Source organism: Pseudogymnoascus destructans, assembly GCF_001641265.1.
Source record: "Pseudogymnoascus destructans isolate 20631-21 unplaced genomic scaffold scaffold_31, whole genome shotgun sequence".
In the NCBI taxonomy this organism is placed as follows: Eukaryota; Fungi; Ascomycota; class Leotiomycetes; order Thelebolales; family Thelebolaceae; genus Pseudogymnoascus; species Pseudogymnoascus destructans.
Window position 1 is genome coordinate 227045 of NW_020167550.1, and position 16736 is coordinate 243780.

Genomic DNA, 16736 nt, shown 5'->3' on the forward strand with positions numbered 1-16736 from the left:
CATAGGGGTCAAGTGGTGAGACTAACAGGTTGGCCAAGTGGTTCGACTCGAAGTAAGAGAATGCAAAGTAGGTTGAAGCAGGAGGAATTGCAAGAAGGCCAAGTAGTGTATAATTTGCTAGCTAAAGATCAATAAGAGACATGAGCAATAAGTGCTTATATAACAGTAAAAATCCCTAGTGCCAAATAAGCGAAGGCACTAATTAACTGAACCCTAGCTAAGCGAGCCCTAGTGAAGCGGGCCAATAACAAGAGAGCCTAAGCCAGTAGTCATTTTGGGCTGATCTAGGTCAGCAAGTGAAGCGAAGTGAGCGAAGTGAGCGAAGCAGGTGAAGCGAAGTGAGCGAAGTGAGCGAAGCAGGTGAAGCGAATGACATAGTGAAATAAGTACTAGAGACTAAAGCGAATCGAAGGGTCATGACACAAATATCGAAGGAGTGTCATGACACTTTGGAACTTGTTGGTGGGCCCAGTGTTGAAAGGCACACTGCTCGTCGACTGTAATCGGCCTTTTTCAAGGCATTTTGGGTGATTCTAATGGCTGTCGGAATATACATTAAGACAATAAACAGGCTGGAAAAGATGATAATCGTTGAATCGTATTTTGTATGGTAAAAATATTGGTCCGTGGAAAAATATCGCACAAAAGAGGTTGAGGATCGAGGTTTTGACTGTAGCTCCTGCCCTGCCACAAAACAAACTGAAGCATTGCCGCTAAACCGTATTCGGGTCACCATGTCGTCGGCCTCTTCGCGCTTTGTATCCAGAACAGGATATCTGATGCGTTGCGGACGATTTATATGTGCGTCTTTTCTTTACCACGACTAACGGGTATTATCAAAGGGCCAGCAGCGATAAGCTTGATCGTAGAAATGGGGAGCCGTTAAGCCGAACAGGAATGGGGATGTATGTAGAAGTGTAGAAATGCTTTATGATTTATCTTTCCAACAGCGAGAAGCAGCTTGCAACAGCGGCTCATCTAACTCCGCCACAGCCTCACAGAGAGCGGAGACACCGACGAGACAGACGCGGCTGCGACAGGGAAAACGCAACTCATTACGGTGGACAGCTACGTGTATGAAGCATCCAATATCATATCCCTACGGAGTTCCCAGTACAAGATAAAGCCGGTAAACCCAATAGTGGTTGTTAATGCCCACTAAAGCCACTTCTGATGCAGGGATCAGTGACGACGCGAAGGGCTTGGCATACGTAGTTTTCTCTCCGCAGCGGGGAACATCACACTAGGAATCGTTAGTCACCTACCGTATGCACGGTAGGTGACTAACGATTCCTTATCGTCATCCCCCCGCCACCCACCACCACCATCTCACCTACCATCGCCTTGCCATGACGGTCGGGGGCCGTGTACTTGCCGCCACCATCGCCTAACCAGGACGGTCGGGGCCGTGTACTTGCCGCCACCACCCAGCCCCCTCCCCCGCCCGCCGAGGCCTACGTGAACTGCGCCACGCTCGACGTCAGAACCACGCGATAGTGGGCCGGAGCGGTCGTCTTATAAGCCTGCGAAGATCCCCGGCGAAGATCCCCTGCGAAGATCCCCGGCCTCATGCAGGTATTAATCACCAAAACTTGCTTAGCAGAAAGATACGGCCGAGTCTCTTAATCCGCGAAGAAGAAAAAACAGACGATTTGACGATAACTGCGAGCAAGACAGGTGGATCGAGATTGCCAACCTTTTTGCACATCTGCACCTTTGGGGTTTGGGGTAAGACGCTTCTCCTTTTCGATCGGCGATACAAGTCCGAGTAGGGAGGCGTTCAAAAGATATCTAAGCATCTTCATCCCCCCCGGAATCTTCAGTACTCTGACAACCAACCACCCACCTCCACAGCCCCAAACTACAAAACACAACCCCTCACAATGCCTACCGCAACACCAACAACCGCCCCCTCGACATCAACCCTCGCCATGCCCACAACACTCTCCTCCTACAACAACACCATGCTCTCCTACACACGCGCGCAGTTCCAACAGTTCCGCGACACAGCCTCGACCACAGCGCCTGAGCTAGGCAAGGCGAAGGATGGCTCCAGTACCGTCGGGACGACATCGAGTAGTGGGTCAATCCCCGGGAAAGGGAATGAAGGCCCCAAGTCACCGATTACTGCGCATGATTTTGCGTCGGGGAGGAAAGGTTGATAGGACTGAGTCCTTTATGATTACCTGACAATGGGTGCGTGCGATCAAAAGATAGACGATACGTTATATCACACATGAGATATGAAGCACCTTCGGTCTGGATGGGAGGGGCATCTTATCGGGGCGCAGCATACGGTAGCGCAGCATTTGTCTGGCATTTAGGTCGGGCCTGCACTGCCGTTTGGCATACGTATTGGTTATATTGGGATTCATTCACTCGTTCATGATGGAGTACATTGGATGAGTAGAATGGCTGTGGTGATTTTTGTTTCCCTTGCCATCACCTTCAGATCACAAGTATATAGTAGCATGTCAACTTTAGCAAGTATGCGGCTGTATCATAATGATAGGTTCAAGAAAGAAGGCATTTATTTCGTATGAATCTAGCTTGCTGAAGCCCATACTTTCTTATTTCTCTGTAGTCGCCTTAATATACGCCACCCAACAAACTTTACTATATTTCCGAGACATATTTAACACTTGTGCAATGACGTATTCGCGCCTTACTCGCCATGAAAATGCCACCACAGGTTACCCCTTCCTTTCCCAACAAGCCGAGACCCACATCGTCAAAACTGACCGACAGATCTAATCTAATCTAATCTAATCTAATCTAATCTAATATCGCGCCTGCCCCAACTAGAGATCTGTCAGCCTCGTCCACCCCAAACCACCATCAACTACCTATATGCAGACCAAATCAGCCCAATGCACGCTACGAGAACCTAGAAATCGATCATCATTGCCAACCTGAGAAACCCAATCCCACCCCACGCTCACTACCCCGCCAAACCGCCCGCCATGCCCCCTATCCCCTCGCAGACCTCGCAGACACCCCGCCTAATCCTCTACCACCAAACCCACCACACCCCCTCCGGCGCCCACGTCCCGCTCCTACCCCTCCTCGAAACCCCGCTCACGCACCTCATCCTCGCCGCCATCCACCTCAACGGCCACCCCACCACGCCGCACTTGACGCTCAACGACCACGCGCCCTCGCACCCACGGAACCAGACTCTCTTCGCCGAGCTCCGCGCCCTGAAGCAAGGGGGAATCAAGGTCCTCGGTATGCTCGGTGGGGCAGCGCAGGGGTCATTCAAGGTGCTTGATGGGGAGGAGGGGGAGTTCAAGAGGTACTATATGCTTTTGTATGCTTTTATCCGTTCGGAGCAGCTGGACGGGCTGGACCTGGATGTGGAAGAGAAAATGTCGCTGTCTGGGGTGATTCGGCTCATTGATCGCTTACGTTCGGATTTCGGGGGCGGGTTTATCATTACCCTTGCACCTGTGGCGACGGCGCTGGCGACGCGCGATCCGAGGGCTAATCTGAGTGGGTTTGATTATGCGGATTTGGAGTCAGAGAGGGGAAGCGAGATCGCATGGTATAATGCGCAGTTTTACTGTGGGTGGGGGGATGTGCGGACGCCGACTGGGTATTTGCGGTTGGTGGTGGGGGAAGGAGGAGGGGGGTGGGATCCGAGGAAGGTGGTGATGGGGGTTGTGACGAATCAGGGGAATGGGGCGGGGTTTGTGGAGATGGGGGTTTTTGCGGAGACGCTGATGGGGGTTACGGAGTGGTTGGGGACGGGGTGGGGGGGGTGATGGGGTGGGAGTACTTTAATGCTGTGCCGGGGGGGACGGAGAGTCCGTGGGAGTGGGCAGAGATGGTGGGGGGGTTGTTGGGTTCGACGAGGGAGAGGGGGGTTGGAGGGGTGGGTGGGAGTGCGGAGGCGGCAGGGGAGGGAGGTGATGCTGATGGTGCTGTAGATGGCGATGGGGAGGTTGCGGAGGAGCCGGCTGGGTTTGAATATTTCACGGACTCGAGCGATGCATAGGTAGGAGTTCTCACCTGGTAGGCTGGATATCCATTATGAGCCGTATTCAGAGCTTAAAACCAAACAGAAGATAGATTATTGAAACGCCCTTGTATAGACTTTTGTCTTATCATCTCAAAGAGGCCTTTCCAATACCCAACGCCCAATATTGATCCAGTGCATCCAACTGACATATCCAGTACTCCCCGCTAAGCCCCTATCAGCACAAGTAGCCTCGTCTAGGAAAGGTGCCCACGAGTAATCGATTCAGTACACTCCCTCGCCACCACTATCAGTCTCACACTCATCCAAAGCAGCTCTCTAGACTCTTGATAACGTCAGCATGCCTCACAATCCTCCCCGCAAGAGGGTGTTTGAGCACAATTTCCTTTAATACATCACGCACTATAACAAAGAGGCCTTATCAGCATCCTCTCCTCTCCACAAACAGCACGGGATTGAAGAGCTACAACTTACACTCCTCGCACTTGTTCATCGCATCCTTCCCCTCCTTCTCGGAAAGCCCGCGCTGAAACATGGCCATGCCCAAATAAGTGATATGATGCGCCATCGTCGACGGCATATCCGACGTCATTCTCACAACATGATCATCAAACAGCTCCGAATTACAAACCAGATCCAAGTGAAGGCGAATGGCGTGTGGAGATGTCGTGGGCGCGGATGATGCCTTTGAAGCGCGGGGTTGGGTCGGAGGTGTGGATGGATGTGATGCTGAGGATCTGGTCTTGGAGGGGGTTGTATGCTTTGAGGAAGGCGGCCTTGAGGGCGCATACTAGATCGTTGTCGGGGGATCCTCGTAGGTCGACCATGGCGAAGAAGGCATTTGTGATGATGTTCACGTCTATCCTGTACGGGGCTATGTGGAGGAACGTGTCGCATATTGTATGGGCTGGGTGTCGAATGGGTGTCGAAAAGTGGCAAGAGCGACCAGAGGAAAGCACCTTCCACCACTAGGTGATATTTCACAATAGCTCCTTCCCAGATCTATCCCTTCCCGCTGATAGCTCCTTCCCGGCTCTATTCAATCTTCTGGCCATTGCACCTTCCCAATGTTTTACCATAGCTCCTGCCCAACTGACGTATGTCCTTTACCACGGCTTTTCTACGCCCTCACTAAGTATGAACGAGCGACACCTGCATATCCACGTCCCAATCCCCGGCCCGGGGTGGCTCAGGCGCGATGTACGAATTCAAGTTACCATATATACAAAAGGGGAAGGGCATGGAAGGTGATTACTACCTATTCAGCCCACTATAGCATTAAACACCCCATCCATCCATCCCTCCCTATTCAGCACCATCCACCAGACTACGAAACTATTATTGCATAATAGTTTCGTAGTCTGTATACTGCACATTTCCCCGTCTACATATGTGGTATCGCTGCATATGCATTTGCATGTCTCCCGTACACCTCCCTCCCTCTCCCTTCTCCCAACCCAACCACTCCCTCAAACCACCCGCAAAGAATCCTACAGTCGCCATCCCTCACACTATCAGGATGAGGGATGGGAGATAAGACGCTCCTCCGTTCCCTTCACGCATCTATCCGCTTCTGCGCTTACGGTCCCTACAACAACATTAGTCTTTTTCTCTATTACCCCACCACTCTCCAGAAGAAGGAAACTCACGTGCTCAACCTCCTCGACAGCGTTTGCAACGCCGTATCATTATCCGCCTCATGCACCGCCCTATCAATCGCGGCCGCCCTCCCCTCAATACTCTGCCTCGTCACCTCCTCCTGGCTCGGCGGCAAGCGCTCATTCTGGATATCCACCTTCCTCGCGTCCTCAAAGCTATTAATCGCATTCTTGATCCCCTCGGCGCCGAGCATGAGCGTACCAGCCGGCAGACGCCCGCCGGAGGCCGTCTTGAGCTCGGTGACGCGCTCGGATTCCTCGCGGAGGACTTGGAAGACGCGGGAGAGGCGGCCGATGGCGAGGATCTTGTTCTTGATGGCGCGGCGCTTGTATTCGATGCTCTCTGGGTCTGTGGGGGGGAGGGGGGTGGAGACGGCCACGGTGCCGCCTTCGGAGGTGGGGGAGGAGATGGGGGGGGGGGTGGAGGCGGATGATTCTTCCTTGAGTTCGTCTTCGGAGCAGGTGCTGAGGATAGCGATGAGCATGTCTGTGATTTTCTCGCCGACGAAGGGGAGGGACCAGGTGAAGACGTCCATGAAGTTGGGGAGCCAGTAGGGGTGCGGGGTGCAGTTGAACTGGCGGATGTTCATGACGTTGTTCTCGTACTTGAGGACCGCGGCCTTGTTGTTGTAGACGTCGAGGTAGTTGGGCGCGGAGAAGATGGTCATCACCGAGGGGAAGCCGGTCGTGCGCGTCTTGCGGTACATGCGGTATCCGGCGTCTTGGGCTTCGTGCGCGCGGATGATGGAGAGGAGGTTGTTCTTCTCGAGGAAGTTGCAGGCGGCGGGGTATGAGAAGAAGTAGGAGCATCCGCGAACGTGGTTGTGGATGAAGTATTCAGAGGTCTTCTCTTGGCCGAACTCCTCGAGGGGATCCGCCCAGAGAATGTCGCACATCAGGCCTTGAGTCGGGGGCTCGCGGAAACGATCGATCTTGGAAAGTTAGTATGGGCGTCAGGCATGGTATCGCGTGTTCACTTACACTCTTGAGGTCATCGAGGGTATGTAATTCGGGGCTCAGTCCACCGTGAATACAGAGGAACTGCTTGTTCATGACCGCAGCCAGGGGCAGGGCGCAGAAAGAGTCCATGCAGGCCTCGTATAGGTTCTCGGAGTACTTGTGCTTGCACTCGAGCTTGAAGGTGAAGTAATCGGTCAAATGTCTGCACTCGTGGTTTCCGCGCAGGAGCCACAAGGTGTTGGGGTACCAGATCTTCAGCGACCAGAGGTACAGAACGCACTCTATACTGAAGTTGCCGCGATCGACGTAGTCACCGAGGAACAGGTATCTGGTGTCCGAAGGGTCTCCGCCAACCTCGAACAGCTTCATTAAGTCGTAGTATTGGCCGTGGACATCACCGCAGACGGTAATCGGCGCATCCATCTCGAGGAGATTGGGCTCCTTCGAGAGGACCTTGGTTCCCTCATTGATAATATACAGGGCCTGCTCCTCCGTAAGGCGTCCCTCTCTGTAAAAGTGCTGCTTCAGGAAAGCCAGATCCGGCTTCGCGGGGTCCTCCTTGGAGAAGAATTGGTCGTCGGTCGGCGGGCGCATCGCGGGTGCTTGGACGTCTGTCGCACATGTTAGCCAAAGCGTCTCGTGTGTCTCGGCTCGTCACTTATTGTAGTCCATACCTTTGCAGACTCTCTCTAGGGTGCTGACCTGGCTCCCGTCCTCCATGGTGTGCAGTGTGAAGTCAATTTCCGGGATGGGCTTCTTCTCGCTCAGTGCGCGGATGGCATTGTCAATCTGGGCTCTGTCCGCGCCAGGCAGCGCTCCGGCGACGGGCTCGGTATCATCCATGGCTGCAGATCCCTTGGGAATGAAGTCCCTTTTCCTATGAATCTATCGCTCCGAGGAAGGTAGGTGGTGAGGAGAGCGTGGTAAGTCGTGTGCCACGGGTATGAGAAGGTGGTGTGTTTTCGTGTGGAAAGTTGTGGTCTTGTCGCAGGGATCTGGGGTGAGATGAGGGTAAGCGTCTCGGATTTTGAGGGGCAGAACGAGGTGTTTGTGGGATTCGTTGTACTTTGTTATTAGCGACAGCAGATATGAGGACTAAGTTATCGATGAAGGCGCAAATCAGACCGTGACACGTTAAATTAGGTCGTATATCTTCAGAGTCGTATATCTTCAGAGTCGTATATCTTCAGAGTCGTTTGATCGTAGATGATCGTAGATGATCGTTAAAAGTGATGGTAAGTTGAATCGTAGTCTGCAATCAATGCAGAAGTTGAAGTTGGAGATAGATAGTGAAAGAGGAGGAGAGGTGGAACAGGTGGAAGAGGCAGAAAAGGTGGAGGTGGAGGAGGTGGAAGAGGCAGAAGAGGCGGAAGAGGCGGAGGAGGCGGAACAGAAGAGGCAGAAGAGGCAGAAGAGGCAGAAGAGGCAGAAGAGGCAGAAGAGGCAGAAGAGGCAGAAGAGGCGGAAGAGGTACTTGGGCGCAATGAGGTAAGTAGCAGTACTTGGTTTAGGTGAGGCACAAGGTCAGATAACAAGGGAGGAGTCGAGCAGAGCAAGTAGAGATACACAGGACTACTGTCCAAGGGCTCAGCGTTGGTGAATGGATGGCTGTGATTGGTCGGCGGACAGAACCCAAAACAGCCGATGTCCATATCACGTGATAGAAGATGGAGGGGGGATTGATAGTACTCGTCAATATACTCGTCAATATACAGATCTGGGGATCAATATACTCCTCAATATACTCTCAATATACAGATGGTAGGGATCAATATACTCCTCAATATACTCTCAATATACAGATCATACAGAACATCATACGGATCAAACTACCATGGTCTTGATCAAGATGAACGACAACAGTGAGCGCCCATCCCCTCCAACCCCCCCCCCCCCCAACCCAGCTACGTCCAGACAATACACTGACACCCTCCCCCCCCCCCAGAAGCACACCCACTACTCGCCCAAGTCCCCCTCACAGTCTCCCCCTTCATCTCCCTCCCCACCGCCACCACCCTCCCCTACACCTACAAGACCCTCCCCTCCACCCTCCCCCGCTCCTCCACCGCCACAACATCCACCGCCGGCGCTGCCGACTCAAAACCACAATACGTCGTCTCAGCCGCCGGGCACGCCGCACACCCCGACGAGATCCTCGCGTCGTGCAAAGCGCTGCAGGCGTACATCGCGAAAGTACAAGATGATGCGGACCGCGAGCTGAGGGGGTGGGAGGAGGGGATACGGGCGAGGGAGTTGGCGGAGAAGAGGAGGGTTGCGCCGGGGTGGTTGGATAGTGAGGCGAGGATTTTGGAGCCGGCGCAGAGGGCGGCGAGATGTGGGGGGGGGGTGAGTATAATGGATAGTGAGAAGGAGGGGGATGGGTTGGGAGAGAGTTTGTCGGATAGGGTTATGAGGGAGGGGCAGGAGATGGATAGGGCGTTTGGGGGGTTGGTGATGCGGTAGGGTTGGGAGGGGGAGGTGGAGGGGGAGGGGGTGATGAGGGGTGATTAGGGGGTGATGAGGGGGACGGGGTGATGAGGGGGAGGGGGTGATGAGGGGGAGGGGTGATGAGTAGTATGTTTATACGTATATTTGCTCTGTATAGAAAGAAAGTATCCAGTAATTAGTTCGGTAATTTATTTAACTGGCTGTTTCGGTGACAATCGCATTATATTATTGTCTTGTCTCTCGCCATCAAACACGGCCGTCAAACACGGCTGCACACACAAGGCTACGTTAACGAGCCGCTGAAGTTTATTTCGCTAGCCGCCGCCGACCTCACCTAAGCTTCCTGCTCCATCGCGATTCCTCCCGCCTAGCACAACCACAAATGCCGCCACGACTTCCACGGCTAGCCCCCGGGCGACTGCGACTCGCGCGCACCAATTCCCTGCTGCCAAAGACGTCGAAATGTTTACTCTGCCAATTCAATGCCGCGCCAGCAGCTGCTGGGAAACAGGTACCGTGTCGGCGGGAGCAGGTCGGGACCACCGCCGCTGCGTCGATTCCGCGGGCGCGACGACAACTCTCTACTGCGACTGTGGTGGTGGAGGGGGATGGGGAGGCTAAGCCACTTACTCCGAAACAAGTTGTTGCTGAGCTTGAGAAAGCCCTGAGCGACCTCGAGAAGCAGGCCGTTGGGTATGTCAACCTCCCGCGGTTGCGGCTGGCGCAACGCGGTGTCGCGCAAAGGGTTGGGCAGGAAGTTATACGCGTTGCTGTCATTGCGCTAGCGGGGCAGGGAAAGTCTACAGCGAAGAGTAGGGAGCTTATACGGTTGCTACTTGCGGATCCGTTGAAGGCGGAGGAGGAGTGGGAGAGGAGTCTGACGGCGACGGAGGATCCGGTGTTATTACGAATCAGCCACCGGTCAGGCGGGAATGTCGAGGGTGGGGGGGCCTTCAAGAATCGGCTACTGAAGGAAGTGCAGATCTCTTCGGCGATGTTGAAGGATCATTACCTCGAGATTCTGGTTATCGACGGAGATGTGTTGATGGAATCCGAGGAGGGGACCGCGGAACTCGCAGAGAACGTGCTGGTTCCCAATATCCAGATCCCCGCCTCGTTCGGCGCGCATTACTCCCCCATAACAGCACCAGTGCACAAGGCCCTCATAGTAGGCGACGGCATCCTCGGCGCAGCATCACTCCTCCGCCTCCCATCCATGGAAGCGGATCTCATCCAAACCGCCGTCGATCTCCCATCCAGCATCCACGACACAGCCGCGACCACGCAATTCCACTCCGTCGACGTATCCCTCGGCACCGCAGCCCTAAGATCCTTCCGCGAAAACGTTGGCAATGCTTTGAAATACGAACAACAATGGTCCGCCTCCGGCCTGCCCACCCTCCGCGACTGGGTCATCTCCGGCTCGAGCTCATCCACCACCTCCTCTTCGCTAAAACCACCAGTCCACGCACTCATCCGCTCTCTCCTCTCCTCTACCGAAGAAAAAATCCACTGCCGCGAAGCCTCCGCCCTATCCGCCGCGCTCTCAGCGAGGGTCTCACCATCCACCACGCAATCTCTCCAGCGCGACCTGGACGAGTGGGCAGAGGGCGCGCACACCGAGCTACGCGATCAACTCGACCTCGCTTTCTCAGGCCGGCGCTGGCGCGCGCTGGCGTGGTGGAAGCTGTTCTGGCGCGTTGACGACGTGTCGGCTATTACCTCTGACATTCTTGCATCGCGCTTCCTCACTGGTGCGGAGCAGGAGGTTATTTACATCGCTGGTAAGATTGACGCCGCTGGTGTTCTTGCTGAGCCGACGACTCCGCAGCCGTCGTCGGCGAATTGGGCGTATAAAGATGCGCCGCCGATACGTGACCCGGAGGAGGAGGTACCCCTCGGCATCGAGCCCGAGGCTGCCGCACGCCGCGTCCGCGACGTGATTCCAGTCATTGATACTCCACTCGATGGCCCCATCGCCACGCCCGCTATAAAAGCGCACCCCTGGCCCCTCCACATCCCCCTAACACGCTCGTACATCGCCACCTCCAGCGTCCCGCGCCTACAAGCTCTAGCGCAGAAACTCGTCGCCCAAACGCTCGGCACGACAGCCTTCAGCGGCGCGTTCGCGGGGCTGATTTACGTGTCGAATCTTAGTGTGGGGATTTATGAGGCGGGTGCAGTTGCGGCGCTGGGGACGGTGTGGGCGCTGCGGCGCATGCAGGGGGGGTGGGAGGGGGGAGGGGGTGGTGGGAGAGAGAGGTTAGGGAGGAGGGGAGGAAGGCGGTTAGGGGGGTTGAGGGCGTTATGGGGGGGGTGCTGAGGAGGGGGGAGGTGAGGGAGGGGGGGTTGTTGTGGGGGAGGGGGTGAGGGAGGCGAAGGAGGCGGTGGTAAAAGCGAGGAAGGCGCTGGAGGCGCTGGAGGGGAAAGAGAGTTCTCTTTGATAGTATTTGTACTATTAGGGCGGCGCTTATAGAGAGGGGAGGGTGTAACAATACAAATAGTGAGCCTTTACTAAAATTTCATTAGAGTATGAATCAATAAGGGGCTTATCAGTAGATACTCTACAATGATCCTACGTTCGCTAATACCCCTGCCATGCACATAATTGTAGTGGCTCATCCCCGCTCCCATCGCTGCCGTGCATAAATTGCACATCGCCGCCGCCTTAGCCATGGACTCGATGCACTCACCATCCTCATGACTCCCGATCAACGAGGAGCCGCTAGAGAACATACCTGCGCCGACCGACGAAGAGCTGCTGGAGAATGGCCCCGCGCCGATCGACGAGGAGCCGCTAGAGAACATACTCGCGCCGACCGAGGAGGTGGAAAAACCGTTGGCCAACAACCCCACCGATGTAATGGTGGGTGCACCAGATGTGAGAATCTAGCCACCCAAGGAAGGGATGAATTTACTAAGACAACACACTGTCTTAGAAAACAGAGCCAAAGGGTCATAGCTTAGACTATTCCACAACGCAGCAATCAGGTGTGTGATGTAGTGAAGTGGTTCAGACAAGTTACAACAAATGTTGAGTCTGGGAACTCAGGTGTAATGGTGGGTGCACCAGATGTGAGAATCTAGCCACCCAAGGAAGGGATGAATTTACTAAGACAACACACTGTCTTAGGAAACAGAGCCAAAGGGTCGTAGCTTAGACTATTCCACAACGCAGCAATCAGGTGTGTGATGTAGTGAAGTGGTTCAGACAAGTTGCAACAAATGTTGAGTCTGGGAACTCAGGGGTAAGTCAGAGATTAGCACCTCACTGACTTTTCAGAAACAAGGAGTAACAAGATCAATGCTTGGAAGCTTGGAAAAGACGTGGAAGTATGTGATAGTCGATTTACTGTATTGTCTGCTTGCCCTTTCTTAAGGAAAGGGCAATCCTATTTATGCTAAAGGAGTGTAGTTCTCTCATTTTCCAAGACTTTCCATGACTTACCAGGCTTGGTAACTGTAGTCGACGTAAGAGAATCCCATAGAACCATCTCTTAGGTTTGTAGCCTATAGGAAGTAAAAGGAGGTCCAAGGTTAGAGTACCCCTATAGACAAATTATGTGTTACGACGGAACAAGAAGGCTGGCCAACTACAGGACAGGAAGGAGGGAGGTCGCATGAGACCGGCCCTGGTACCTGGAGGGGCAGCGGGGAATAGTAGTTCCGAAAGTATCACGTGACGGACTCGCAGGATGATGAGAAGAGTCCTAAGAGTCCAGGACTCCGAGGACTCGAGTGAGTTCCCAGGAGTCCACTAGGCACGTGATGGACTCGCAGGATGATGAGAAGAGTCCTAAGAGTCCAGGACTCCGAGGACTCGAGTGAGTTCCCAAGAGTCCACTAGGCACGACGCCTACCTCAAGAACTGGCCGTATCTCTGGCGCAAATTGGGAATCCCCACGCAAATGATCCCTGTCACGCAGGCGCGCATGGGCCATTCCTTCGCAAATATTCCTTCGCAAATTGGGGAAACCCCCCCCCCCCTTTCCGGTCCCCATGCGCGCGCGCGCACCTCTGTATTTCTTTAGTAGAGTAATTCTGTTACCCAGCCAAAGTCCCAGCATCGGACGTACGTGATGGCAGCTACTGCCAGGTTCCCTTACCTCCGGGCGCACGGCGTGCTGCTCTGCGCCAAGTGCCAGACCGGCCTCCCGCCCACGCGCGCTAGCCAGGAGAGGCACCTCAGGCAGCCACCACACCTACTGAAGGGTTCTCAGTTGCGAGCGCAGCTCGACCTCTTCGCGACATATGAGCTCCGGCTGCCGGGCGAGGTCGAGCTGCCGCATCAGCCCTGCGCACCCATTCCAGGACTGCGGTGCCACGCGGCATTCGTGTGCGCCATCTGCGATGTCGACGGCCAGAGCCTGAGCCTTACGCGGTCGGAGCCAGCTATCAGGGCGCACGTGTCCAAGGAGCACGGGCAGAAGCCGGCCAGGCAGGCCGAGGGCAGGTCGTGGCGAAGGTGCACTGTCCAGACCTTCTTCGCTGAGACCCAGCACGTCCGGTACTTCGCGGTTACAGACGACGGCAGGGCGGAAGGGGACGCACCTACTGCTGCCATTGCCCTCGAGCCGCAGGAGCAGGACTTCTTCGAGCTGGCCGAGGAGGACGCGAACATGGTCGCAGAGGACATCAAGACGGAGGCCAGCAGGGTGCACGGCTTCGACAGCCACCGCTCGGCCGTGGTCCCATGGCTGGGGCGGACGGGCATCGCAAACCACGTGCGGGGCCTGCAGAAGGACGAGATGCATGCCTCCTACACGCTGCCAAAGAGCGCAGATGAGGGAGAGCCCGAGCTGTTGCTGATGCTCGAGGTCATGGACGAGATCCTCGCTGAGGCACACGGCTGGTGCTTCGACGGGCCGGACTGCATGCTGACATGGCCGAGGCAGCTCGCACTGAGCCGCTTCCGCGAAGCGCCTGCATCATCATCATCGGCGTCAGCCAGCTACAGGGCAGGCAGGGCACGTGGCTTCGACCCCAAGAAGGAGCCCTCCACACTGCGCACGAACTTTGGGTACTGGAAGCAGTTCATGACGTACTGCTACCGCGTGGCATACTGCGGCAGCCACTTCACGCCACCTACGCCTGCTGCAACGGGAGACGGGAGTGCGGACCAGGGCAGGTGCCCCGAGGACTGGATCCGGCTGACGGACGAGCAGACAGCGGCTTGGGAGGCAGCCCTGCAGTGCACTGCTGATGGAGACCGCCCAGCCCTGAACGACGCCCTCCGGTCCCTCTGCATGGCCCTCGTCTGCCACGAGTTCAGCGGCGACCGCTTCAGCTCGCCTCTCCTCAGCTTCTGCGCGATGCTCAGCGTCAAGCCGCGCACCAACTCGTGGACGGAGCCGGGCAACTTCAACAGCTGCCTGTCTGGCCTGATCTGGGCCGTGCAGCTGCTCGTCTTCAGCACGGCCGCATACCTCGAGAGGTCGGGCGCCGGCAGCACGCTCGAGCACATCAACACCATCTGCGAGCAGTACCTGCGGCCAGACATGGAGACGCCCATGGGCGAGATACTGGGCTGGCGCCTGCTGCTGTTCGCAGTGTCGAAGGAGGGCGTGGGCTCACACCAGGCACATTGGGACGAGGACGAGCAGATCCTCACCTACAGGGACGTCGACCTGAACATGGACGAGGTGCAGCAGCTGCTGCTGTCAGAGTTCAGGCAGGCGCAGCAGCTGCTGCACGATGAGCTCATGTTTGGCGCAACAGGCCTGCCACGGATGCACGCTTGGGCGCTTAAGGACAACCTCGATGCCGACAACTTCGGCTGGTACTTTGGCGAGCACCGGGAGAACGTGGCACTGCTGAAGCCGTTCGCGGGCTCACTGCGCAACGTTATACAGGAGTCGCAGTCACTCCGAGCATCACTCCTCGACACCACTGATGAGGATGGAGGGGCTGATGCGAGAGTCGTGTGGCGACAGAAGGCCATCGACCAGTACGAGGCCGTCGCTGACGAGTTCCTCAAGCGGCTCCTCGTCCTCATCCACATGGCCTCGGGCCAGCCGCTGCGCGAGAGCGAGCTGTTCTCCCTCACCTGGCGCAACACGCAGCGGAGGCGCAGCGTCTACCTCAAGCACGGGCTCGTGATGCTGCACACGACCTACCACAAGGGCCAGCAGCAGACGGGCAAGTTCAAGGACAACATCCGCTTCCTGCCGGCCACCATCGGAGACCTCCTGCTGGACTACCTGGTCTATGTCGTGCCGCTCCGCCAGGCCTTCCTGCGCCAGTTGTCATACTGACATTCGTTGCACTCAGTTTGCTATCAAACTCAAGAGCAAACTTAGAAATCTCCTCCTCAAACCTACAAGTCACCATACATATCTTGGCTTATCACACCAACAACAGAAGCAATACTACTCAACGATTGCTGCAAACTCTTCTACTACATCTGTTTATGCTACATACATCACGGCATATCATTTGGACACTCATTGAACAAGTTATTAAGAAAATCTCCTCCTTAAGGGGGTGGGCCAATACTACCACATGGCATATCTCTACCAACTAGAGGCCTAGGAACATGAACGATAGCTCTAGAAGCTTCTACAACCCTGTATGATTCATTACACGTCATCGCTCCTTAGTTACCCACAAGATTGGTTAAGTTATGACATAATTTGTCTATAGGTACTCTGACCTTGGACCTCCTTTTCACTTCCTATAGGCTAGGAACCCAAGAGATGGTTCTATGGGATTCTCTTACGTTCACTACATGATTAGCAAGCTAGTTGTGGGTCGCACTTGATTTCTAATACATTTACCAAGCCTGGTTAGTCATGGAAAGTCATGGAAAATAAGAGAACTACACTCCTTTGGCATAAATAGGATTGCCCTTTCCTTAAGAAAGGGCAAGCAGACTACCCCTAGAAGCGGCCGTATCTGTAGTGCAAATTGGGAATCCCCACGCGAGCGACCCCTGTCGCTCGCGCGCGCACGGGCCATTGTGGAGCGATTATTGTGCAGCAAATTGGGAGACCCCCGGGACGGCGCAGGCGCATCAAGCACGCATACAGAGCATGCAACGAAGGGCGAATAGCGCACACACACCGCTCGCGCAAGGGAAGGATGGCGGCCAGCTTCTCCTACCTCGCAACTCACGGGGTGCTGCTCTGCCGCGACTGCGGGACCTGCCTCATGCCCGCGCGCGCCAGCCAGGAGTGGCACCTGAGGCACCCACCCCACGACCTCAAGGGGCCGGAGCTGCGCACCCTGCTCGACCTCTTCGCGACGCATGAGCTGCGGCCCCCGGGACAGGTCGCCCTGCCAGACCAGCCCTGCATCGCCATCGAGGGACTGCGCCGCCATCCGGCATTCTCCTGCATCCTCTGCGACGACGGCCGGCCGACCCTGACCCGGTCCGGGCCGGCCATCAGGGCGCACGTGTCCCGGGAGCACGGGCAGAAGCTGTCGCAGCAGAGTGAGGGTGGCGCGTGGCAGAGATGCACGGTGCAGACCTTCTTCGCAAAGACCGAGCATGTCCGGTACTTTGTGGTTACAGACGACGACAGGGCGGAAGGGGACGCAGCTACTGCCGCCATCGCCCTCGAGCCGCAGGAGCAGGCCTTCTTCGACCTGGCCGACGCGGACGCGACCATGGTAGCGGACGACATCAAGACGGAGGGCAACAAGGTGCACGGCTTCGACAGCCACCCCTCGGCTGCGGTTAGGGTTAGTTA

The 16736-nt window shown here is 55.8% G+C and overlaps 6 protein-coding genes across 6 annotated transcripts; 5 read left to right on the forward strand and 1 right to left on the reverse strand.

Moving 5' to 3' along the window:
• Window positions 1–1486: 1486 nt before the first annotated feature.
• On the forward strand, window positions 1487–2629 carry VC83_08990 (uncharacterized protein). The gene is made up of 2 exons (XM_024472530.1): window positions 1487–1787; window positions 1843–2629. The coding sequence occupies exon 2, from the start codon at window positions 1884–1886 to the stop codon at window positions 2160–2162; it is 279 nt and encodes a 92-aa protein (XP_024319993.1). The 5' UTR covers window positions 1487–1787; window positions 1843–1883; the 3' UTR covers window positions 2163–2629.
• A 334-nt stretch (window positions 2630–2963) lies between these two features.
• VC83_08991 (uncharacterized protein) lies at window positions 2964–3764 on the forward strand (the record flags this gene model as incomplete). Its single annotated transcript, XM_024472531.1, has 1 exon — window positions 2964–3764. The coding sequence occupies one exon, from the start codon at window positions 2964–2966 to the stop codon at window positions 3762–3764; it is 801 nt and encodes a 266-aa protein (XP_024319992.1).
• A 353-nt stretch (window positions 3765–4117) lies between these two features.
• Window positions 4118–8046, reverse strand: CNA1 (3',5'-cyclic-nucleotide phosphodiesterase (PDEase) (3':5'-CNP)). The gene is made up of 5 exons (XM_024472532.1): window positions 7272–8046; window positions 6619–7208; window positions 5629–6569; window positions 4454–5567; window positions 4118–4381 (listed from the first exon to the last, which is right to left on the reverse strand). The coding sequence occupies exons 1-4, from the start codon at window positions 7438–7440 to the stop codon at window positions 5543–5545; spliced, it is 1725 nt and encodes a 574-aa protein (XP_024320034.1). The 5' UTR covers window positions 7441–8046; the 3' UTR covers window positions 4118–4381; window positions 4454–5542.
• VC83_08993 (uncharacterized protein) lies at window positions 7814–8089 on the forward strand (the record flags this gene model as incomplete). Its single annotated transcript, XM_024472533.1, has 2 exons — window positions 7814–7832; window positions 7884–8089. The coding sequence occupies 2 exons, from the start codon at window positions 7814–7816 to the stop codon at window positions 8087–8089; spliced, it is 225 nt and encodes a 74-aa protein (XP_024320033.1).
• A 201-nt stretch (window positions 8090–8290) lies between these two features.
• On the forward strand, window positions 8291–9060 carry VC83_08994 (uncharacterized protein; the record flags this gene model as incomplete). Its single annotated transcript, XM_024472534.1, has 2 exons — window positions 8291–8459; window positions 8543–9060. The coding sequence occupies exons 1-2, from the start codon at window positions 8432–8434 to the stop codon at window positions 9058–9060; spliced, it is 546 nt and encodes a 181-aa protein (XP_024320032.1). The 5' UTR covers window positions 8291–8431.
• Window positions 9061–9267: 207 nt separating this feature from the next.
• Window positions 9268–11368, forward strand: VC83_08995 (uncharacterized protein; the record flags this gene model as incomplete). The annotated part of the gene is made up of 1 exon (XM_024472535.1): window positions 9268–11368. The coding sequence occupies exon 1, from the start codon at window positions 9428–9430 to the stop codon at window positions 11366–11368; it is 1941 nt and encodes a 646-aa protein (XP_024320055.1). The 5' UTR covers window positions 9268–9427.
• Window positions 11369–16736: the final 5368 nt, after the last annotated feature.

Coding starts and splice junctions, on each gene's coding strand:
- CNA1 (XM_024472532.1), bottom strand. CDS start 7,440: ATGGATGATACCGAGCCCGTCGCCGGAGCGCTGCCTGGCGCGGACAGA. Junction 6,570..6,618: donor CCCTCGATGACCTCAAGAGT/GTAAGTGAACAC, acceptor TAACTTTCCAAG/ATCGATCGTTTCCGCGAGCC. Junction 5,568..5,628: donor CTGTCGAGGAGGTTGAGCAC/GTGAGTTTCCTT, acceptor ATGTTGTTGTAG/GGACCGTAAGCGCAGAAGCG.
- VC83_08990 (XM_024472530.1), top strand. CDS start 1,884: ATGCCTACCGCAACACCAACAACCGCCCCCTCGACATCAACCCTCGCC.